General features: G+C 35.4%; 2 protein-coding genes across 22 annotated transcripts in view; both read left to right on the top strand.

The window, feature by feature from the left end:
• Positions 1-23004, top strand: part of OSBPL8 (oxysterol binding protein like 8) — a 153887-nt gene extending 130883 nt beyond the window's left edge. For all 12 annotated transcript variants that reach the window (XM_023257268.1, XM_023257267.2, XM_023257264.1 and 9 more), the window contains 9 exons: positions 4153-4251; positions 5927-6024; positions 7888-7977; positions 9489-9625; positions 10990-11175; positions 11510-11597; positions 14647-14752; positions 16584-16686; positions 18721-23004. In XM_023257268.1, the coding sequence (XP_023113036.1) occupies positions 4153-4251; positions 5927-6024; positions 7888-7977; positions 9489-9625; positions 10990-11175; positions 11510-11597; positions 14647-14752; positions 16584-16686; positions 18721-18853 (1040 nt within the window). In that variant the 3' untranslated portion in view covers positions 18854-23004. The remainder of the gene's footprint in view (positions 1-4152; positions 4252-5926; positions 6025-7887; positions 7978-9488; positions 9626-10989; positions 11176-11509; positions 11598-14646; positions 14753-16583; positions 16687-18720) is intronic.
• A 1344-nt stretch (positions 23005-24348) lies between these two features.
• The window catches only part of BBS10 (Bardet-Biedl syndrome 10), a 90051-nt gene continuing 88901 nt past the window's right edge, over positions 24349-25498 (top strand). For 8 of the 10 annotated variants that reach the window (XR_006600881.1, XR_006600876.1, XR_006600878.1 and 5 more), the window contains exon 1: positions 25189-25328. Coding sequence is in view for 1 of the 10 variants with exons in the window: in XM_045062092.1 (XP_044918027.1) it covers positions 25144-25328 (185 nt within the window). In the remaining 9 variants the exon portion in view is untranslated. Of the gene's footprint in view, positions 25375-25498 lie in introns of all 10 variants that reach the window. The other 2 variants (XM_045062092.1, XM_045062093.1) reach the window with 2 other exon arrangements.

Here is a 25498-nt window from a genome sequence, read left to right as displayed (position 1 = left end):
TTAAGGTATCCTTTATGTGTTTTGATGTTTGGGGTCTTGATTTTGGTTTTTTGCCTAGTTTTACATTTTGCTTGTTTTAGAAGATGATTTTTTTTCTTCTATATTTATGTTGTTCTCTCCCTGCTTACCTCCCGTCCCTCCATGCCCCTCCTCTGATTATAACATAAATGACTTTTATGAGCATGTGTTCTGTACCTGAGAAATTTTTATGAGTACCAAGTGTATCGCTCACTTTCTGGGATTACTTCAGCAGTTAGCCTTGTTTTTTTGTTACATTATGATTTGTGTATATCAGAGCTATCTGTTACTTTATATTTTGAAAGAATTTACAAAATTCAGGCCTTGTAGGGGCACTTTTTTGATAACTTCCTCCTTCCATTTGGTTTTTGAATTGTTTGTATAGAAACTGCTAGGTGAGTTGATAGTTTATATTGGTCTAGGAATTCATTTTTTTTTTAGTCTAAATGAAGCTAAACTTAAAGACATCTGGATAGAGTGTATTCCTCTTAACATGTAGTTTGTTTCTTTCTTGGCGTTTTGTAGTTAATGAAAAATTTAAAAGGTGTGTTATGCAAGCATTAAGTACAGTTGAGTGGCTATATGAATACATTTTAAGACAAAGTATTAACAGAGTAAGAACGTTTCATGAAGATAAAAGGTTTAATATATCACCATAATAATAAATGTATGCCTAACCACAAAACTTCAAAATACATGAAGCAAAAATAGAATTAAGGGGAGAAATAGGCAATTCTAGAACCATGGTTGTACACTAACACTCTCTCCTCAGCAAATGATGAGACAACTAGATAAAATATAAGCAAAGACATGTAAGACCTGAAGAACACTATCAACCACCTTACCCTAATTGATATTTCTAAAATATTACAACAGACAATGACAGAATACACATTAGTTTTAAGTATATATATGGTATTTTCACTGGTAATGATGATATTTGATGACAAAATAACTCTCCATTAATTTTAAAAGAATTCATACAGAGTATGTTTTGCAACCTCAAGGAAATAGAATTAATTTTTTTAATGTTTATTTTTGAGAGAGATGGAGACAGAATGCGAGTGGGTTAGGGGCAGAGAGAAAGGGAGACACAGAATCTGAAGCAGGCTCCATCCAGGTTCCTAGCTGTCAGCACAGAGCCCGACATGGGTCTCTTAACTCACGAGCTGTGAGATCATGACCTGAGCCAAAGTCGGACGCCACCTAGGCGCCCCTCAAGGAAATAGAATTAGAAACGGAACGAATAATAAGATACCAAGTTAAACTCCAAATATTTAGTAATTCAACAACACACTTCTACAATCCATGGACCAAAGAAGAAATCGCAAGAGAAATTAGAAAATATTTTAAGCTAAATGATAATAAAAATGCAACATACCAAAATTGGTGAGATGCGGCAAAAGTGGTGTTGAGAGGGGAATTTATAACTTTAAGTTAGAAAAGAAGAAAGATCTAAATCAGTGATCTACCCTCTGAAATTAGAAAAAGAGCTAATTAAGTTCAAACTAAGTAGAAGAAAGGAAATAATGAAGAGCAGACGTTAGTGTAGAATGTAGACAAACAGTACAGAAAATCAGAAATTATAAGAGTTGATTGTAGACTGATCAAAAAAAAGGTACAAATCAGGAATAAATGAGCAGAATCACTACTGATCCTACAGATACTGAAAGAATGATAAGGAAACATTATGAACAATAATGTTCCTTAGAACAGCTTAGATGAATTGGGCAAATCCCTTGAAAAATAAAAATTACCAAACTGACCCAAGAAAGGCATAAAATTTTAATAGTCTTAAATCAGGGAAAGAAATTGAATTAGTAGTTTGAAGTCTTCCTTCAAAAATATATTCCAGTTCCAGATATTTTCAGTTCTTCTAAACATTTAAAGAAGAAATTATACCACGGCACCTGGGAGGCTCAGTCAGTTGAACATCCGAATTTGGCTCAGATCATGATCTCACGGCTCATGAATTTGAGCCCCACGTCGGGCTCTGTGCTGCCAGCTTTGAGTCTGGAGCCTGCTTCGGATTCTGTGTCTCCATCTTTCTCTGCCCCTCGCCTGCTCATGCTCTGTCTTTGTCTCTCTCTGTCTCAAAAATAAACATTATGGGGCACCTAGGTGGCTCAGTCAGTTAAGTGTCAGACTTCGGCTCAGGTCATGATCTCATGGTTCATGGGTTCGAGCCCCGCATCAGACTCTGTGCTGACAGCTTGAAGCCTGGAGCCTGCTTCAGATTCTGTGTCTCCTTCTCTCTCTTCCCCTTCCCACTGGCACCCTGTCTCTCAAAAATATATAAACGTTAAAAAAATTTTTTGGAAGAAAAAAATTAAAAAGTAATCATTAAAAAAAAAATTAATATATATAATACCAAAATATACACCAAAGAAATAATACCAAAAACAAAAAAAAACCCAATCTATACAACTTTTTATAGAAAATAAGAGGAAACGTTTCTCAGTTCATTTTATGAGGCCTACATACCCTAATCCCAAAACCAGATATTATAGGAAAAGTACATATTATTATCTCTCATGAATATATAGTACATGCAAAAATCCTTACCAAATTAGTAACAAATCAGTATTTATGAAGAGTAGTATACATAAAAGGATATATTAAAATGATATATATCATGATCAGTTTATCAAGTGGGATTTGTCTTAAAGGCACAGGTTGGTATATCATTGAAAATTGGTGTAGTTCATGTTAATAGAATAAAAGAAAACCATATTTTAGTAAATGCAGAAAAAGCATTCGACAAATTTCAACACCACTCATAATAAAATCTCTTAACAAACTAGGACTAGATTAAAGGTATCTGTGAAAAATAATAGCCAGCTTCATACTCTTAAGGTGAAAATTAAATAATTTTTACTTAAGATCAGGAACAAGGCAAAGATGTTGACTGTCACTACTTCTTTATAAAATTGTTACTAGAGGTTGTAGCCAATGCAGTAGGCAAGTTAAAGAAAAAGCATACAGATTAGAAAGGAGGAAGTTAAAAACCATATGCATACCTAATCTATATAGAAAATTCTCAAGAGTATACCAAACACTACTAGAACTAATAAATGAGTTTAGTAAGGTTGCTGGATACAAGGCCAAAATAAAAAGTCAATTGTATTTCTGTATACTCAAAATGAACACTTGCAGAATGAAATTTAAAAAACTCATTAATTATAATAGTATGTGAAAATAAAATATTTAGGAATAAAATAATAGATGTATAAGACTTGTACACTGAAAAACTAAAAAAGCATTGGTGAGGAAATTAAAGAGAATTTAAATAAATGTTGTTAAAATGGTTTGAAATGTTGGTACAACAGCATGGATGAATCTGGGAAACATTTTGCTAAGTAAAAGAAGTCAGACACTGTAAACTATTTTATGATTCCATCTATACAAATTCTAGAATAGGTAAAACTACAGTGATGAAAAACAGACCAGTGTTTTCCTGAGGCTGGAGGAAGGGGGAACTCCATGGGGCTGATGCAAAGTTCCATATCTTGATTGTGATGATGATGGTTATGTGACTGTATACAGTTGTCAAGAGTATCAAAATACACACTTAACGTGGGTCACTTATTGTATGTAAATTGTACCTCAATAAGACTGATGATAGGGGAAAAGAAAAATACACTTGGGAGAAAAGCTAGGAGAAAATACCATGAAATTCTATCATCAATTGCATTTTGATGGTTTGTGCTTATGTTTTCTTTTTCTAAATTATCTATGGTAGTATTGTGTCCGTTTTAGTACTTAAAGCTTGGGACTTAACTATGTAACTTGCAGAAAAATGATAATGTTTTTATTCAAACTTTAGATACATTAAGCCATACCATAAAGCAATGTTTTATTGCACGTTCCACACTTCTAAGATTTTTAAGAGCCTCATATAAAATAACATAATAAGCACATAACTGTACCTTTTTAACGTGCTCATTTTATAAGACCAGGAATATGGGTCATGTATGTTTTGGATATAAGGTAACAAATATATATTTGGGCACGTTGAGATTGAGACGTTTTTAAGACATTCCACTGTAGATATATGAAGGGTGTCCTAAATATATTTTATTTTGAATTGGTTGCATTGGTTTTGTTAAATTTAATAAATAATATTTAATTTAGGAAATTCATTATCCGCAATATTAGAAGGAGAAGCGCGATTAACTTTCTTGAATAGAGGCGAAGATTATGTCATGACAATGCCATATGCTCATTGTAAAGGTAAGTATTTCCCATACTTGAGTTAGATATTCCTTAAACCTGTTTAAGTAAATGTATATGGCTGTAATCTGTTGTGTTTTCTGATTGATGTAGTCAGCCTTTCATTTGAAAGTGTCCTTGGTTTATAGGTACTGAAGATTATTGCTATCATCTGCTGAATATTTCTGTGGTGAATTAATTCACCTACATCAGACTTTTTATAAAACATACCTAGTTGGAAGAGGCTGATTTATAATAATCGAATTTCATTTGCCTAATGTGCAGGTTTTAAAATTGATGAAACTGCCCATTATTTCAAAATCTTTAAAAGTGATTTTCATTTTCTTGTACTATCACTCCCTATTAAAATTTTAATTTCCTGCTTCTCAGTGTACTAAATACTTTAAAAATGTTTCTTATTCTCATTTGGCAATTTCTTAAAAACTAATGTATTATACTTTCCCCCCATTGTTAAAGATAGTTAAAATTAAAATAAAGATACTAAACTATCATTTACAACAGGCCAGGTACCCAGCCATTCTGTGCATTTACATTTATCAACTCATTTAATCATTCCAGCAGCCCTATAAAGTAGATAATATTGTCTCTGTTTTATGGATGTGGAAAATGAGGCACACAGAAGTTAATTTGCCAGAGATCACATAGCTAGGATTTGCAGAGTCAAGATCTCTGTGACCTGCACTACTACACTATAGGGCATCAGCTTGGTCATTATCTGTATACTCCTTTCCAGCCCATTTTTTAAAAATAACTTTTTTGGGTACTTATCCTCTTTTAGGGACTGATTCATGTAAACATGGAAATTATTTAATGTGGCCTCATTTCACAGAAACAAAAACCGAGAGTTTTAAGAATCTTACCTAAGGCCAAATGAGCTACTTTGTGATAGCTATGTTCCATAAAGTTACCACAAACACTGTTTTAAAGAATACTAAACTATTGATCCTAGGGGGAACACAAAGTTAGGTTCCTGTGAGCCTTTTGACACATTTTCATCAATCAATCAATACATAACCTTGTTTCTATTCAAAGACGCCTTATTATATATTATTGATTCATTAACATTGAACTGACAGCCAACAGCACTATAACTCATGCCTGAGTCAAGCTTTAACAAGATACATTATAGCCTTCTGTACTTAGGAATGCTGTACAGTACATTAGCACTGCATTTGGGGGTCATTTTTAAACAACAAAATCCCCAACAAAAAGCACCAAAATGTGAAAAATGTGGCACTTAAATATACTGCAAAAAAGGCACTTATTTACCAAATGAGAGATGCAACCAGAAGGCAGTGTTACCTTGTTCAACCTCAGCTGGCAGTTTGCACATTGGACAACTCAAATTTTTCACCACTCTGTGCATGTCCATGAATGATTACAAAAGTGCTGTGAGTATTTATTTGGGGATTGCTAATATATTTTCGTAAGAATGTGAATTCTGAAATAGTTCCATCTACAAATGGAATGGAATCTGTAAATAATTGTATCCTGTATTTAAGTCCTACAGAAACAACTTTATGTGTATGCTACTGATTGTTATTGGGTGGGACAGAATGCTCTTGAATTATTGGTTTTTCCTAGAAGGAGATTAGATTATAAAGTTCTGCTGGTTACTAGCCAGTGTTGCTCTCTCTCCAACCTTTTGTCAAAATTGTTTTTTTTTTTTCTTTAGGAATTCTTTATGGCACAATGACACTGGAGCTTGGTGGAATAGTCAATATTACATGTCAAAAAACTGGATACAGTGCAATACTTGAATTCAAACTAAAGGTTAGTAGGGATAGAAGGTATCACCCAATTAAAGATCTGTGCTATAAATATTGAACAAAGAGCACAGTTTAGTTCCTTATTAAAAAATAAATATAAGAACACAGAGTTCATCAAAAGACAGCCTTGGCAGATCCAAATCCACACAAAACCATCATTTTTTTTGTTTTAATTTTAATTAATAAAACTGTTGGTATAATATAACAAATGAGATATATGGAGCAAATGGATAGAAATTTCTCAGTAAATTAAAACATTACAAAATACCACAAAGCATGTATCAGCTTGAGCTATAGTTGTGTACACTAAGAATTGTATGCCTAACAATTTACTCCAAAACTCACAGCCTTAAAAACAACCTTGTTCTGATCCATAGGGGTTCTGTAATTTGGACAGAGCATATTGCGGATGTCTTATCTCTGCCACATCATGTTTGGGGCCTTAGTTGGGAAGCCTTGCAGGTTGTGAGTGACTCAGCAACTGGGGCCAATAATCTGAAGGCTCAGTCACTTCCATGTCTGGTGCCTGGACTGGGAAGAGTAAAAGACTGGAACTACTGATCTGAGCACCTAGTATATGTGGCCTTTCCATTTGGCTTGGCTTCCTTACAGCATAGTGGCTTCAAGGTAGTCAGACTTCTTAGTTGGTGGCTCAGGGTTCCAAGTGCAAGTGTTGTTGTGACCAGGGTGGAAGCTGTATTGCCATCCATGACCTGGTCTCAGAAGTCAAATTACATCACTTCCACCATTTTCTATTAGTTGAAGAGTTATAAGCTCACTCAGATTCAAGGGGAAGGGGCACCTAGGTGACTCAGTTGGTTAAGCATCCAACTTCGGCTCAGGTCATGATCTCACGCTTCATGAGTTTGAGCCCCATGTCAGGCTCTGCGCTGACAGTACAGGGCCTGCTTGGGATTCTCTGTCCCTGACCCTCCCCCACTTGCACTTTCTCTCTCAAAATAAATAAATTAAAAAAAAAAAAACTTCAAGGGGAAGAGATATGGACCCCACTTCTCAATGGGAAGATGGCCATCTTTGGAAAATTCTCTCTGCCTCTGAGTGAAAGGGAAATTTAAGACCTTTTCACCATGGCTGCTATTGGTATAGGACAGTGTATTATATTCAAAGAATATTTCTATGAACTGTTTAATATTTGTTAAATTTCTCCTATGTTGCTATCTAGCCAATCAGCAACTTTGTTCTAATAAAAAGTATCTCTTTTAAGTATTATTTGGCGCAGTGCCCTTTGTTGTTGTTGTTTTTTTTTAATCTTAGCAAATTTTTTTTTGTATGGTGATAGTGTTATTTGAAAATCATGACTAAAGATGTTTTAAGTAATTTATGATACTTTTAAGGGTGTGGATTTGGATCTGCCAAAATTTTGTCACAGATGAGCGTCATTAGTAAGGCAATATAGTAACTCAAAGTGTTTTCCTTATAATTTAATTTTGGAGGATTTTTGGTTAAGTATTGTTTTACTGTTTAGTTTTGAAGGCAGGGGTATTATTACTTCTAACAGATGAGTTAAGTCCCTTAAGTCTACTGAATTGTTATTGCTTAAACATACCGTAGCATTGACAGCTCAGTTGAGTCAGGAGAGAGCAGAGAGCATGAGTTATCATTTGTGATCTTTCTCAACATGTTTATTTGGACTTCACGCAGTCTGTTTATTTTTACCTATTTTTTCCACAGCAACAAATTCCAATTTCATTGAACGTTTCTGACTAAAATTTGAGTCAGCATTTCACCCTTCATGCTTTAGTAGCACTGTAACTATATACTTACTTCTTTCGTTTGTTTTTGTCTACATTATATGTAAATATAAGATAAAAGTAAACTCTTTCTGTAACATTTTCTCTTTTAAAAGCCATTTCTAGGTAGTAGTGACTGTGTTAATCAAATATCAGGGAAACTTAAATTGGGAAAAGAAGTCCTAGCTACTTTGGAAGGCCATTGGGTAAGTATTTTTCTATTTTAGCTTTAACAAAAAGAATTTTATTCTGTGAAAAAAATTAAAAATCACATTTTAAAAGTTCACTTATTCCATTGCTAAAAACATCACTATTCACTATAAGCTTCAGCTTAACAAATATTTTGGCATTGATCTGTTATCAACAATATTTAGTGTCTTGTAATAATACTTTACCTTTCCAAAAGTTTAATTCAATAAAAATAGCTAACACTTATCATTTAGAATATACTGCATTGTTTAAAAATGTTACTCGTATTGGGGCGCCTGGGTGGCGCAGTCAGTTAAGCGTCTGACTTCGGCCAGGTCACGATCTCGCGGTCCGGGAGTTCGAGCCCCGCGTCGGGCTCTGGGCTGATGGCTCAGAGCCTGGAGCCTGTTTCCGATTCTGTGTCTCCCTCTCTCTCTGCCCCTCCCCCGTTCATGCTCTGTCTGTCTCTGTCCCAAAAATAAATAAACGTTGAAAAAAAAAATTAAAAAAAAAAAAATGTTACTCGTATTGACTCATTTGATACTGAATAACTGTATGAAGTGGGTAATACTGTTTCCGTATTACAGAGGAGGACACTGAGGCACAGAGAGTTTAAACAGTTTGCTCAAAGTGATGGAGCAAGAGTTCCAGCCTGTGCACTCTGGCTCCAGGGCTGGCTGCTTCTCGGAGCAGTGTCCTGCCCCTCACCTAGAAGAAAGAGGCATTTCCAGTTAGAGTTACAGTTCCTTTTCAGGGACATGGAAAGGGTATAGTGGTATTTGGAAGCAACAGCTTTTATTTATTTCTCTGCTGACCTAAATTCGCACTTACCTAATTTTGTTAAGAGGAGCTTAAATGAAAAAGGGTATATAATGGTACTGCCTAGATGCACTGTCACTGTGAACACTGAGTGTATGCTGTTTTCTGCATTATAATCAGAAAATGATGAGAAATGTGATGAGAAAGTGAAACTGGAGCGAGAGATTCAACCAAGAGGCTGCATATGCTCTGTAGCATATGCTCTGTAATTTTAAAATTTTACTTCTATCTAAAAATCATTTGGAAAAAAAGATAAAACTATCTTTTTTTAAAAAATGAAATTTCTAAGATTGTACTCAAATTTTTAATGCTAAGAAAGGTTCTTTGAGGTTTGTGTTGAGTACGTAGATAGCAGCATCTCATTGTAGCTGTTAGCAAATACTGTGCTCCTCTGTGACAATTCAGAAATCGTTGTTGAGGTTTTGCAAGTAATTGTTGGAAATTTGTTTATTAAGTAAAACTTGTGAAATCTCATGAACTTTTTTGTGTGTTCAACCAAAAGTTTTAAATGACTAGAAGTACTTATTTAATGGTTTTATGAAATGACAAGACATTTGGAGCTTTTAGAAAAGTGCTAGTTGTATTTGTTTAGAAATGTGTTTAACTGTGGGATTAAGTACAGGAAAAAAATTTTATATTACTATACTAAATAATCCTAATTTAAATAATGATAGTTCTTTACGTTAATTTTTAATTTCTTTAAATACAGGACAGTGAAGTTTTTATTAATGACAAAAAGACTGATAATTCAGAGGTCTTCTGGAATCCAACACCAGACATTAAGCAGTGGAGATTAATAAGGCACACTGTAAAATTTGAAGAGCAGGGAGATTTTGAATCAGAGAAGTAAGTATACCATTTTTCAGCCAACTTCATGAGCATCGAAGAGTATTTTTTAACCCCTCAATAGTTGGCCACTTTTCTCTGTCACTTTTCAGTCACATTTTAATTCAGCAAAAATAGTTTAACATTTGTGTGATGTGACAGGATTTTTTTTTTTGTATATGTGAATGTCAAATAAATATGCAAATCATACTAGTTAAAAAATCGTACTGGTTTTCTGCAGCTCTAAACTAAAACTTCCTATTTTTTCCTTTCTCTTATCTGCTCCAGGGCCTATTTAAAAACAAAAGCTTTTGTTTGTATAAAATTATGGGACTAATTATTCTTGATTTGCAAAATATATGAACTATGTCACTGGATATGCAGGCTTCTAGAGGACTTCCATTAGTTGAGCAATAATTAAAGACATAGTTTCTGTTCTTAAGTCATGGAATTCTTGCTGGATCTCTTATGCTTTTGAACCAAAAAATTATATGAATATTGCCCAGTTTTATTCTTGCTATATTTATTTGTGTTAGAAGTTTTCTGTGTAAAACACACTCTACCAGGTACTTTTTACACATTAGTTTAGTCCTCACTACATGTTCTCACATGCATATCATTCTTTGTCATGGCGATTCAAGTCTGTGTACTTTTCTTTTGCACCCAAAATTGGGGCTGTCAGAAATGAAAGAATATGTATGCGGCAGTTCTAAAAATGGTTTCAGCTGTAACCACATGATGCCCTCTATCCAGGGTGAAGCTTTGCAAAGCATACAACAATTTTTGAGGTGTGAATGTAATTTCACATATTTTAAAGATGAGGAAACGAGTCTTAGGATAAGTAACTTTTAGTTCACCAGCCAAGCACCACCTCAGTCAGTGGTTCTCAACATTGGCTACACATTAAAATCACCCAGAAAACATTTAAAAAACCAGTACTTGGGCCTACTTCCAAGATTCTGATTTTAAAAGTTCTCTGATAATTCCTACATTCAAGGTTGAAAAGCATGGCATTACAGTGTTGGATCTTTGAGGCTAGTGGATCTTACACAGTGTGTATAAGAATCATCCCAAGAACTTAAAAATGTAGATTCTTGAGCGTTCAGTACATTCTTATTATCTTGGGTCAGCACCATTCATCACCATATGTTTAAGAACCCAGGTAAAAACTTTTCCTTGGCAAGAAGAAACTTAGTTTCCACTGTGTATTTCTACTCAAGACACCACTTTTTATATCTTGACTCATTTCTAAGCCTGTAAGCATAAGCTTTGTCAAAACCAAAAACCCACGTAGGCATCATTTTTCTCTCAAGGAGATTCAAGTCTATTCTATGTAGATTTGATTTTCTTTTGCCTTTTTAATGCTATTTTTGCACACGTATTAGACTCTGGCAGCGGGTAACTCGAGCCATAAATGCCAAAGACCAAACAGAAGCTACTCAAGAGAAGTACGTTTTAGAAGAAGCTCAAAGACAAGCTGCCAGAGATCGGAAAACAAAAAGTGAAGAGTGGGCGTGCAAGTTATTTGAGCTTGATTCACTCACAGGAGAATGGCATTACAAGTTTGCAGAGTAAGTAATTAAAACATAAATAACAAACAGTATATGCGCATTGTTTTTTGCCTTTATTTCTAGAATTTTTACTGTTGGGGTATTTTTTTTATTAAGCCCTATCTATAAATTAGTATGAGATTTTAAATTTGGTGTTTCATTCATTGTAAATTTGATGCCATGATAGTGGTCTATAAAGTAAGCTGAGGATCAGAAGATTAGATATGACAATTCTTAATCTTACAGCTAGGTTCATAATTACTAATGAAAATCTAATTATAGACAACATTTTTGGAAAAGTATTTGAGTGTTTAGTTATTAGATAAATGGTTTTTTTTTTTTTTCATTTATGCAGTACTAGACCGTGGGACCCACTTAATGATATGATACAGTTTGAAAAAGATGGTGTTATCCAGACCAAAGTGAAACATCGCACTCCAATGGTATGTAATAAAAAAGTAACAAGATCTGCTAGGCATATGAACTTTTCAAACCCATAGTATCTTTGGCAGCCAATGTTTAAAATTTAACTTCAAAATTTAAAATGTTGAGTCAGCAAAATGGCAGAATAGGCAGCTCCAAGCTCTTTTCCCTTCAAAGAAACAAAAAAGCAAGCAGGAGCTGTCAGAACCAAATTTGCCAAAACTATGGAAAATAGTCAGGTTTGCAGCAACAGAGTGAATAATGAATCAAGAGAGAAGTGACTTCAAAGCAGTTATTTTTATTTGCCCTTGCCCCAACTCCTCACTGATGTACTGGTTGTCTTAAGGGCCCCCACATTCTCAATGAGAGCCCTGGCTCCAGAGGGAACAGAGTAGATCTTATTCACAAATTGTGTACATCTATTTTATTTTATTTATTTTTTTTTAAATTTTTTTTAACATTTATTTATTTTTGAGACAGAGAGAGACAGAGCTTGAACAGGGGAGGGGCAGAGAGAGAGGGAGACACAGAATCTGAAACAGGCTCCAGGTTCTGAGCTCTCAGCACAGAGCCCGACGCGGGGCTCGAACTCGCGGACCGTGAGATCATGACCTGAGCCGAAGTCGGCCGCTTAACCGACTGAGCCAACCAGGCGCCCCATATCTATTTTAACCTGTGTAGGGGCTACTTTAAGTATGCTGACAGGGCAGGCATTTCTGTTTTTGCTGATAACTCAGAGCCCAGGCAGAAAGGCTGCAGGCATTTCTTGGAAGTGCTATGAACCATACTGACATCCTGCACACACTTGGGGCAAAAGAGTATCGTTGAAACAATACAGTAGACTGTGTAAGGCCTAGGAACAAAAGCTGGGGAGAGATTGTTTGGAAAACTGGGGCATCAGGGATTTTAGAAAACCAAATGTCCAAGGTAAGGTGCTTATGCTCAGAAAAGAACAGTGAAAGAACACTGAGCTAACACCTAAGCTCAGTGCAAGTCTGGCTTAGTGCCCCTACACTGAACAGTCTGCTAAGAGTGGGAGAGTATTTTTTTGTTTTCGTCTTTGTCTTTTGTTTTGGTTTATTTGGCTACTGGTGTTCAAGGAAGTTTCTGTCAAAATGCTAACCGAACGTAAGCTAAGGAACAGAAATTTCAGTAACCATGAACAACATTACAGTCTTTGCAGAAATAGTTTAGGAACTTCTGTGAACAAATGGAGTACTATAGCTTTCATCAATCCAGGAAACAGAAAAACCCTGGGAAAGGTGGAGAATCTGATTTCCAGAGTTACCACATTATCACACTCAGATGTCCAGGGTTTTCCATGAAGAATTACAAGGCATAGAAAGAAGCATGAAAGCATGACCCATTAAAAGGAACAAAATAAATTGACAGAAACCATCCCTGATGAAATCTAGACACGAGACTTAGCAGACAAGGACTTCAAAAACAGTTGTCTTATGTTCCCAAAGAGTTAAATGAAACAGGAACAAAGAACAAAAGAAAATCAAGAAAAAGATACATAAACAAAATTAGGATATCAACAAAGAGAAAATATGTAAAGGAACCAAACAACTTCTGGGGTTCAAAAATACAATAACTAAAGTGAAAAAGAGGTTACTATTGACTATAGGGAAGAGGGAATGGGAAGTCATTGCTTAATTGTTAACGGTCTTTGGGATGATGAAAATGTTTTGGAAGTAGCTGTGATATTTACACAATATTGTGATATTTACACTTAAAAATGGCTAAGATGACAAAATTTATTGTGTGTACATATATATATATATAATTTATTGTGTGTACATATATATATATATGTACACACACGTTATTACAATTTAGAAATTTTAAAACATTTTAAAATTTTGTTTCTTTCTTCAACAACACTAACATGGTAGAGACAGACAGGGCTTCTGTATTTCCTCCTAAAAGTAGAGTTTACTGATGACAGTAAATCTTTGCATACAGAGACATAGCTTATTGACTCCCTTTGTCATTTTAAATACTTCTCACCAGTCTTCATCAATCTCCAATTTGAACCTACTCTAAGGTGGATTTGGATTCTAACGTAACAGTGTTCGGTCTCTATGACTTGAAGTAAGAGGGCATAATACAGGCTGAATCCAGAACTTACCTGCTCATTGTTTATTTTCTATAATAAAATTATAGAAATTTTATTTTAATTTCAATCTTTTGAATAAAATTTTGTAAAAGAATAGGTAATAGAGGATAATTCCTATTTAGAATAGTAAACAGGTCTGAATAGAGTTAAAGACTTACGATGACTGGTTCCCTCTTTCTAAGCATGTAAATTACCTTACCCTTCTAATTCTAGTTTCTCCTCTTGAATTTGAATTTTTATATTTAGGATTGACCTTCAGAATTGCAAGCCTATTAATAGGGTAGACTCTGAAGTATATTATTTTAAGGAAAATTTAGTCCTAGTTGAACATTTAATATACTTCTGAATCTTGTGCATGCATTCAAATGCTTTCTGTAGGTTTAAATCATGCTCTGCCAAATAATATTTTTATTTATTATAAGATGCTTTCTGCAATATCCAGATATTATTAAAAGTAAATAAATAATTTTACTGGAAACCCAACATCATCCAGTGGGAATGTTTCTAATGTTGGGAATAAGATAAGTATGACTGAAAAAGGTACTGACTGGTACAATTAGAAGCTTGGCGGGGTGGGGGGGGGTGGCGTCTGTATTCACATTTGTACATAAAATTGTCTTTTGAAGGATATACAAACTAATAGCAGTATCTATTTTGTGATGGAGATACTGCATTGCTAGTAGAGGTCAGGAGTGAAGGGAAACTCTTCATTGTATATTTTTTAATATTTTTCTTGTTTGTGCTGAATTAATGTTTCCTATTAAGATTAAATGATTGTATAAGTGTTACCACCTCTTGTTAGGTTTTAATTAGACTATTTCATCTTTGTTTTTATTTCAGTATACTTAAAGTACCCATGAACTGATAGTTTTGACAGTTTTACAACATTGGTATTTAATTACAAAACTCATTGCAAATTCACATTATAGTTTGGGCTTTTTCTTTAGGTTAGTGTCCCAAAAATGAAACATAAGCCAACCAGGCAACAGAAGAAAGTGGCAAAAGGCTATTCTTCCCCAGAACCTGATATCCAAGACTCATCTGGAAGTGAAGGTAAAAATGTTTACTGCAGACTATTCACTATAAGCGTCTAAACTTTTAAAAGGATATTACTGTATTATGTTTAATGTATAAAAAGCATTTTTCATATTAACTCAAGATAATTTGGGAGTTTTGGTGGGGACAGAGATGGTGTGCCTAAAAAGCAGTTTTAGATTATAGATAAATTGCAAGACCAGGCCACAAGGGAAAGGTGAGGGAAAACATGCAAATCAAGAACCACATTGTAGTACTAGTTCTTTTTACATCTTGTTAGCTCCTGAAAAGTTGTTGATGGTTTCCTAGATTCAATGCAAGGAACAGTTTTTGAGCTTTGAACTCAGTTCCATGCTTCAAAAAAATTTTTCACTTTTAGATTAAATTATTGTAGTGTTTATAAGTCACAGACAAATAAAAATATATCAAAATTATGAACTAGATTAACTAGTATGCCATTCTTGTACAAGCCAGATAATGTGTAAAATGTCTTGAATTACACTGACATATAATCAAGAAAGGATTAAAGTAATGAATGTCTGAGAAAATACAGTTTTTTAAAGCCATAGTTCTCTACTAAGCTCACTCTAAGCTGGGAGCTTATTTTTACAGAGATGACAATAGAAGTGAATAAATGATAAATGCTGGGAAATGAGTAGATAACAAATAATAGTTTAAAGCAGAGGGAGCTGAATTCACTTTGAGGGCAGTTTTTAAAAGAACCCTGATGAATTATTAGGATTTCTAATGGATTACAGCAGTCTAAGCTTGAGGGATGTGGGTGGGATCAAGAGATACTGCAGTCAAAAAGGAATAAAAGTTTAAAAGTAGGAGTCATATGGAACCAGTGTGCTAGACGGGGAATATTAGTTACGCTGTTTTGTTCCCATTTTACAGAAAAGGAAATTGAGATACAGGTTAACCTGCACAAGGTCACATATCCCATAAGACAGTATATATACATGTAATATATGAAGATATTTTGGCTCCTTAATTCACTCTCTTATCCACTGCACTATTTACCTGTAATTTATAAGGTAAATAACACTTAACGTGTGCCAAGCTAGATGTTTAACATACCATACCACAACCATGTGGAGTTTGAGTAGTATTATTATCCCTATTTTACAAATGAGAACCAAAACGAACAAAAATGGAAAGGAAGGAATGATATGAGAGGTTTGAAGGTAAAAAAAAAAAAAAAAAAAAAGTTTACTGGTTGAAGGTAAAAATTTGTAGAAGAGGTAGCAAAAACAACTGAAACGGCTTAAAATTGGGGTGACCAGGGAAATAAAGATAACAATAAAACACTGGAAAGGGAACTTAAGAAGCTGACTTCTTCAGAAGTAAGCAAAGGGACAAGAGACACGAGAATAATACCTTCCCCCAAATTAATATATGTATTTTTAATGAACTGTTTGTTGTCTATTTCATTTAGTTAAAAAAAATGAAACTGATGCCACAAAAAAATTCAACTAATGACTGAAACTTTAAAAATGCAGAGGATTGGGGTGCCTGGGTGGCTCTGTCAGTTAAGCGTCTGACTTCAGCTCGGGTCATAATCTCATGGCTCGTGGGTTTGAGCCCTGCATCAGGCTCTGTGCTGACAGCTCAGAGCCTGGAGCCTGCTTCAGATTCTGTCTCTCTCTCCACCCCTCTCCCCCACCCCCTCAAAACTAAACATTTTTTTTAAATGCAGAGTATTACTATTATTACGTTACATTCTAAGCCATAAAAATAATGCCTAGGAAAAATTTTATTATATAAGACTCATTAAGCTGAAATGTAAATTGTTTATAATTAAATGTGTTTGCTATTTTCATCAACTTTATTCCAAATGTCTTTTTAGCTCAATCAGTAAAACCAAATACGAGAAGAAAGAAAGGGATAGAACTGGGAGACATTCAAAATTCCATCGAATCTATAAAACAAACGCAGGAAGAAATTAAAAGGTAATATATATGGACAGTGGCTATTTAAGTCTAGAGAGGTAGTTAAGAATCTGTTATGTAGGAAATCATATGCAAACTTTACATTTTTATAACATTGTTGAGCTATTAAGATAGATTGGCTTCTGTCGCCTGACGACTGCAACTTGTGAAATTCCATCACCATTCAAATATTGGGGGAGAGTGGTGATTTCTCCTCTGTGATTATACAAGTGGAATCACTTTATCTTATTGCTGTAGCATACCTAGAAATGTAGGTGTGTTGGATGTGGTAGAGGGGTGGTTTCTGAGAAAGTTGGCTAGCAAAGGTTTCTGCATTCCCTTTGTACCTGGCTAATATTTAATAGGAGTGCATCATGTGTTGACATATTGAAATGCTTCCATAGCAAGGGGTAAATAGCCACCACCCTGAGACCTTTGAGGGCTCTTTTTGTGGTCCCAGACCCTTCCTCACACATTCCTCCCCAGATCCAGCAACAAAAAATCATTAACACTTAGGAAGGTTCTTTGAAGGGGGCACCTGAGTGGCTCAGTCAGTTAAGTGGGCTCAGGTCATGATCTCACAGTTCATGAGATCGAGCCCTACATTGGGCTCTGTACTGACATCCCAGAGCCTGCTTGGGACTCCCTGTCTCCCTCTCTCTCTGCCCCTCCCAACTCATTCATTTTCTCTCTTTCTTTCTCTCTCTCTCAAAAATAAATAAATAAACATTAAAAAAAAAAAAAAGAAAACTCCTTGGAGGAGAACTCCTGATTCTTTCTGCCCCATTGCTAAGGCTAGTAGGAGTGTAGATTGGTTTCCTCCCATTACTATATTAGAGGATTAAAAAAAAAAAAAAGATTTTCTCAGTTCCTAGTGATCTTACAGCTTACATTTAGTTGTTTTTTTCATTTATAGCCTTATCTCCTGCCATTCCCCTGTGCCTGTCCCATGCTCCAGTTCTGTGAAACTCCTTACAGCTCCAGAATATACTGTACTGTCTCATCTTTGGAGCTTTGCCCACACTGAATCCACTTTTTAGATTGTTCTTCCTCCCACCCTGCCCATCAAGAAAATCCCTGTTTATCCTTCAGAATATAATTCAAATGCCACCCTTTTTGTAACATTTCTAATTACCCACATTGCCCTGTAGAGTTATTAATCCCTGCACTGTCCTTGTACAGTTCCCTATGCATGCTACTTTTGAGCGTTTATTGGATTACAGAGTTGTTATTGTGTGTGTCTGTTTACCACACGACCACCACCCCCTCCCGCAACTGGACAATGAGCTCCTTTAGAGGAGGGAACATGTCTTCTGCATCTTGATATCATCAGCCCTTATATAAAATGCTCATTTCCTAGTTTAATTGTGTTTATAAATTAATGAGCCTACTTGTTCATTTGCCTCCTTTCTTTCTCTATACTGGTATACCAGTGTAGAAGTCAGGGGGGCGGAATGAAATCAGCTTTTTTTTTTTTTTTTTTTTTTTTAGCCAAAAGCATTTAGGATGGCATGAGGATAATGTAAGCTCATTTAATGACTAAATTAACATTTTATTTTCGTTAGTATATGAAATGCCTATATAGCATTTTTCAAATTAGGAATGTCATGAAATCTGTTGTATTATGTTTTCTTAGAGAATTTAGAATTTTTCTCCAAATCTACTTCTATCTTCCCCAAAGTAAAGATAAAAGAACTTTACTAGACCAACTAAGAAACACAATTTTTGTTTTAAAACCACTGTGATAACAGAGAAAAGTGGTATATTTTTATATCCTCTAACTTTAATAATTCTGTTTGATGCACATCATCGAGTAATATATTTGGTACAATGTGGAATGTAGATTTAGACAAGACCTAATAACGGCTTCACGTAACATAATCAGCTTCCTGTTGATGTTGTAGTAGTAATTGATTAAACAAGTTACCTTAGATAATGTAATTAAATGTTCTCTTAACTAAGACTTTATTAATTAAGTCTCACGTATCAAATTGTGATTTATATGCTAACATTTTGACAAATAATTTTAAAATTTATTGTTTCTTATTTTTGTAGAAATATTATGGCTCTTCGAAATCATTTAGTTTCAAGCACACCTGCCACAGATTATTTTCTGCAACAAAAAGACTACTTCATCATTTTCCTCCTGATTTTGCTTCAAGTCATAATAAACTTCATGTTTAAGTAGAAGTTCCTTACAGTTGAATCAATGAACTGGAATGATCAAATTTGGCCTGGGACCAATGTTCAAGTTGGTTTGGTCTTTGTTAAAATGTCACAATATTTCTAAAACAAAAATCTTAGAGATAAATGTAGAGGTGTTGACCTTTCATACCTTTTTTCCTTAACCTGAAATAAGAACTCTTGGTCATTAAAGTGAGCTACGTGTTAAGTGCCAGAACATTTCTAGCTTTTGTGACAGTGTGTTTACATGTGAGTATAATAAGTCCACATGTATACACAATTGTGTCTTATGTATACCTGATAGTAGTCTTTGTATTCTATAGTGTGTTCTGAGATATAACATTAACATTCATAACAAAAATGCTATCAATCTTATAAAATATATACATAGCAATCTATTTTCTTCATACAACAGGCACAAGACTTTTATCAATAAGGAATTACAGAATGGGAAATGATGGCATAATAGACATATTATAAATAGTTCAAAACACTGTCCTGTTAGAAATATCATTTCCAAAGCACCCAGCTCAATTGTGTTCTTAGAAACAGCAAGAAAAAAGTGTAGTCAAAATTGGTGTACTGAGAGAGACAAGGTGGCAGATTGCTTTTTTAAAGGTTTACACACAGTTTTTTTAACCCCTAGAATTTTAATATTTATAGAGACAGGTATAAATCTGTGTGTGTGTTTATCGACATAAAAAACCGATATGCAGCTATTTGGATCTATTGATTATATCTTTCTTATACCTATATAATACCACCTTAAGCACTTGCTTAAAAAATTGTGGTCAAAATTGCTGTCCTTTTTTCTTATTTTTGTTTCTTGTAACCCTGTTGGTCCAGTAGCATAGGCCAAATTCTAGAGTTGTTTATAGGGCATATGATAATTTATGTTTTTCATTATGAAAAACTTATTTTAGCTTTCGTTTAGAACTTAGTGTATTCAGTGAGTAAATAGAATAGAAAAAATTATAACCAATATTTTACTTCAAAAGCCAAATAAGAGAAAGGCAGTAAGAAAAACTTTGTGTCGTAGCATTTATGTGTACGTTAAAATTTATTTCTTTAAAATGTGCAATAAGTTGAGCATCTAAGAAGAGCATCAAGTTCTGAGGTTTAATTCTTTATTCCTCTGTTCTCAGTAACTTCATTCTGTGACAAACCACACTTCAAGATTTTTTTTGTTCAGACTCAGGCACACTTTTTCCTAATTTTTTTTCAGGTTAATATTTTAATGTTTGTCATAAATATTTACAGCCCTCAGAAGCAATTTTTGCAAATGTAGCTAAGTTTAGGAACATGTTGTCCTAAGATATGTCTTAGAATCCTGAAAGTATACCTTTCGGAATGGTTATTAATGAAAAGTCAGAATAATTATTCTGGCTACATTTGCCTTTGACTAAGAAGAGACTGTGAGACACTAGCAAAATTACAATCAACTGTTTATGCCAAGATATATACAGTCAAGGAATGATTGCTAAATTACAAAAATTGAAAGTGATAAAGAGCCTGCTTTTTTTCTCCCTTACCAATTTAGCTATCTTAATAGTCTTCGGTTTTAAGAAGAGCCATATAGTTTGGGCAAAATAATGCTGTATTCCATATGTACATGTGAAAGCACTTTTTTTAATTGACTGAAATATAAATAAGATGTACCTATACCTGGTATAAGTATAGATATGTCTACACTAGAACAGGTGAGATTTGTTTGTATTTCATACTTGTGTCGTTTTTGTCCTCACTCTCTGTTACCAATGTCATGCTCAACTGCCTATTGATTGATATATGATATTTTGTAAATATTGTACAATTTGATCCTTTTTATGGTTTCAATTAGTATTTATATATAAGTTGATTGGCTGATCACAAAAATAATTTCATCATTAAACCCTGAAAACTTAAAATTTTTTTGCTGATAACCCCCTTTTGGGGTTTTAGTCCTACCCACTTGTGTGTTCTTTTCATTTGGTCGAAATAGTGTTTTATTTGTATAGGTATCTTCTAAGACTAGGAAGGTAGTTATGTTCTTTATGTTTTTCTTTTTAGAGCAGATGTTTTGGGTTCTTATTACTCAAGGAGTCATAAACTTTCATGAAAAAGAGCAGGGTTACTCATGACTGTTTCTTATACACTGAAAGCATACATCTAATCTAATAGTCTTCTTATGCTTTTAGTTGTATGAGTTCCTTTCTGTGAACTGAACACAAAACTCAGGAATTGGTGGCTTAGTTTTTAGATCAGTGGTTATACTAGGCTTAGTATGTGAATCCTTTAAGACACGTAATTAACTTTGTATGTAGCCATATATGTAATTGACTTTGAATGTTCCCTACCTGAGATTAATACTCCTTCAAACATGGATTCATAAAAATTGTGATTTACAGTTCCCAGTTGTTTGAGAGCCTCATGATGGTTTCTAGGATTTAAGATCTTATGACCACTTTCTTTTTCATTTGATCAAAAATTTTATTTTTTCACATGAAAATTTACATGAGTAATAATTATCGACATGTGCATTTGTTTTAGTTATGAAATGTACTATGCCTTCAATTATCCACCATTTAGTGAGGTGTAGCTGGCCCAGGAACAGATAATAAATAGGGCATGTGAAATAAGTAAGTTTCAGCAATAGCTATTTCACTTGTATTTCATGTCAGTACTTTTTTGCATCACTTATAAAGGTACAGTGTAATCTTTGTCACCATTCCATTGAAAAAGTTGGCCTTGTAAAATACAACACTCATTTAGTATTCACGCTTTTGTGCCTTTAAGAAACTACTTTTTGTTATTTTTGTGTTACAGAACTACAATGTGATTCTAAGTGTTTATAGGCTTAACTGCCATAAAGGGTCATTTCTCTGTGTCATTTTATTTCCTTTTATATAGCTATAGTATATTTAAACAGTAATGCTGTACTTTTATAAGGGTTTGTCTATTTAACTATTTCAAGTATATTCTTCACTCTCAGACATCATTGAAGTAGATTTGTCAGATTATTCTGAGTATTGTAAACAGTGCCTTTTTGATGGAATTCACACTGTTTTGGGTGTCAACTTGTGCCATACTACACATAAAATTCTGTGGAAGGCAGTTTTAACTTTTTGAAGAATATCTTAGTCAACTATTTAAGAAAACAAAATTCCATTTTTTTCCGGTGTTTAGCATTTCTAACGAGCAATGAATATATTTTTGAGTTTTTTTTTTTTTTGGTTGATATACGGTGATGATGGCAAAATTGATGAGCCATACCTGATGCTGTAGATGATTTTGAATTATGTTAAATGTACAGAAATAAAATACTAATATTAGCATTTATACCAAATTTTCCAATTTGAACCAGTAAGGGGTAACACCACACAAATCACTGAGTTTACATTTCAGCTTCTATTTCATGTGACTACATGGATAAAGAAATTCTTTAAAATGTATAACCTGCCACTATTGTGTCATTTTGACTTTATGTAATTTGACTTGATTTTGTTTACGTATAGTGTGTGAATTTAGTATATTTAAGTTACTTTTTGTTACTCTTTAATATACTGTTTGTTTGGTTACAGTTTTTAATTGAAGATGGACTGTTAAAATCGTATAGGACCAGTGTCTCCTTAATATGATTAACATATTTAGAAGAGCCACAAGAAACCCATGACAAAATGAATGTGAACATACTTTCTAAAATGTTTAGAAAATTTTATCTTTTTGCATTTATCATGTAAAATTATTTAGTATTACAATATTGATGTTTATTTAAAGAAAAATGCCATGAAACATTTGAATTGATGAGCCACAGAATTACTTCAGTTGAAAATTTTTTCACTTTTTAGCATGCTAAATATACATTTAAGTTAAATATCCTGTTTAATAGCCATTTATAAATTCAGACACTACCACTGGTCAGTTTTGTATAATAGAATAAAAAGTGTGTTATCTGCAGTGTAAGTACAGCACACTGTCACATCCTTTCCCTAAGGTGCATAGTAGATGTACAGATAGTCATAGGCAACTGTTTTGTAATGTATTACATTTCTAATCTATTATTCCTAACCTATTACAAATGTTTGCAGAGACAAAAGAATTGAATTTTTCTAATCTGTAAAATTATGCTAACTTCTACAGGTAGGCATTCTGAATAAAATTCTTAAAAAGAGTAAACTGTGATCAAATGACTTTGAATATAACATATAGTGACTGAATTACTTCATCCTAATTTTTAAATTGAAAAAAAAAATCTTTTTTTGTAGGGGTAGTTGTGAAGGAGGGTGAAGGGCTGGGAAGGGATTTAATAGTTAGAATCCCTACTGTATGCTTTCCTTGGTGCTTTATAGTCATTCTTCTTAACTACTCATAATAACCTTAAGCTAAGTGGAAGTTAGCCCGACTTTATAGATGAAGAGTCTGAGACTCAGAGAAGTTAAATGACTCCAAAAGCTATACAGTAAAAGTGATAGCAAGCATAAGTTTGAATCCATGTCTGACTTCAATATCCACTCTCCTTCCACTGTACGCTTAAGTAGAACTCTGATGGTAGCACTTTTAAATGTTTAGATTAATCCACTGCTTCAATCAGTATACTATAGCTATATCCACTGCTGCTTTGTGATGGGTAGAACCAGAAAAAATGTTACCATTAAACAAGTATATATACAAAACCTATATAGAAGTTTTTTCTCCCCCCCCCCCCCCCAGATCACTTACTAGTCCATACTGAGTCAACATCAGGTGAGTTCCAAATCATTCCTGCCTGGTTTTCCTCTCTTTTCCTCTGTCCTTCTCCCCTTCCATTTTTGCTCTCTCCTCAGAATCCACTTGCTTCTGGCTAATAGTTGGTTCTGTCTTACTAATTGGGGGGAATGGAAAGGAGGGCATTACAGATTTTCCCTAGCCTACGTAGAGGAATGAGAGGAAAAGAGAACAGCCCCTCATTCTTCAACCTCAATGAAAAAGCTGCAAGATAAGTAATTTTGTTACTAATATTGACTGCACTGTAATAGGCGTCCTGTGTTGTGCTATCATCCTAATTGGCTCTTCTGCAATTTACAAAATATCCTTTTCTTGTAGAGAGAGTGGGTCAATACGCGACTGAATATCACAGTTATTGGGGGGGAGGGTGCTGTAAATAATCGTTGAGTGCTTAATATATGCCAGGCACCATGAAAAAAAAAAAGCTCTTTGCAAACATTCTCACTCTCGTGAGGTTTTCTTTTATATACTACTATCTTTTTTTTTTTAACTGGAGATGGAAGAGGTTACTTACTGAATGTCGCAGATAAGTGTCATCGCAAACCCAGGTGTATGTTCTTTCTGCCTGTTTTCTTCCGTAGTTGTACCCAACAATCTTAGGCCACTGTGCTTTCTTTAATTTTTTTTTTTAAACAGTTATTTATTTTTGAGACAGAGCATGAACAGGGGAGGGTCAGAGACAGAGGGAGACACAGAATCTGAAACAGGCTCCAGGCCCTGAGCTGTCAGCACAGAGCCCTACGCGGGGCTTGAACCCACGGACCCTGAGATCATGACCTGAGCCGAAGTCGGACACTTAACCGACTGAGCCACCCAGGTGCCCCTGTGCTTTATGTGCTTTAAAGGCATACTAGTGATCACTAGTGTAGCTAAGTCTTCCCATCTATCCCTTCTGCTAAAGAAAAAGTAAGTTGTGGTGGCTGGGGGACTTAAAGTGATATCCACGTCAAGGAAATCTGGCAAAGCCCCCTGCGGAAAGCATGAAGCCTGCAGCTCGTGACCGTGAAGGCCAGGCCTTTGCCCATCCGTCCTGCATCCCTAGCCGGCCTCTGTGATGGGAAGAAAAGCAACTGATGATACTGTGGACAGAATATTCATGAGTTCAACGCGGAGGTTTTGTCAGGGGTGGGGCACGAGCCCAGGTCCGCCCGCGGTGCCCATTCCCTCCTTCACATACGCTCCCCAGGCGTGCCGACTTCCAGAGAGGAAGGACGTTTCCTGGGAGACGGAGAGATTTGGTGGCAGCTGAAGCCGCTGCAGGGAATGAATTTACCCAGGGAACTGGGAAAGGGCCAGCAGTTTCTGCTCCAGGAACAGCTAGCTCCCGGGAAGTCTTGACCTCTTTCCTAGCTTCGCGAGCTGGTGGAACGCTAGTCCCAGGTGGCCGAACAGCAGGCTACTCCGCTAGTGGGTCATAGTGGGGAGTGAGCCGAGCTGGGCCAGCTGACAGCCCCCTCCCCGCCCCTTCCGCTTCCGTCGGGCTCCTCCCTCCTTCTGGTGGTGCTAGGGCTTCGCCGCCGGCGGCCGGAGGCCACGCGGCTCTTACGCCCTATGGCCGCCGCGGGGTCCGCGAAGGTGGCGTTGCGGGTGGCGGAAGTGCTGGAGACCATCGTGAGCTGCTGCGTGGGCCCCGAGGGGCGGCAAGTTCTGTGTACGAAGCCCACCGGCGAGGTGCTGATCAGTCGGGATGGAGGCTGCCTTCTGGAGGCGCTGCACTTAGAACATCCCATAGCCAGGTACCCGTGTCCCGCATTCCAGCTCGTTATAGTGTCCCTTAGCCAGGTACTATTGTCCCATTCTCCTGCCCAGAGCCGGGCACCGCAGGCTATCTCCTGACCCTTCCTTAGAATGTACTATTGGGAAGACTGACCTCGGGTGAGACTATTGTATGCTCAGGGTTCGAGCG

Source organism: Felis catus, chromosome B4 (genome assembly GCF_018350175.1).
Source record: "Felis catus isolate Fca126 chromosome B4, F.catus_Fca126_mat1.0, whole genome shotgun sequence".
Classification (NCBI taxonomy): domain Eukaryota; kingdom Metazoa; phylum Chordata; class Mammalia; order Carnivora; family Felidae; genus Felis; species Felis catus.
The sequence above is the reverse complement of the archived record's forward strand: the minus strand, read 5'-3'. Positions and strand labels throughout refer to the sequence as shown.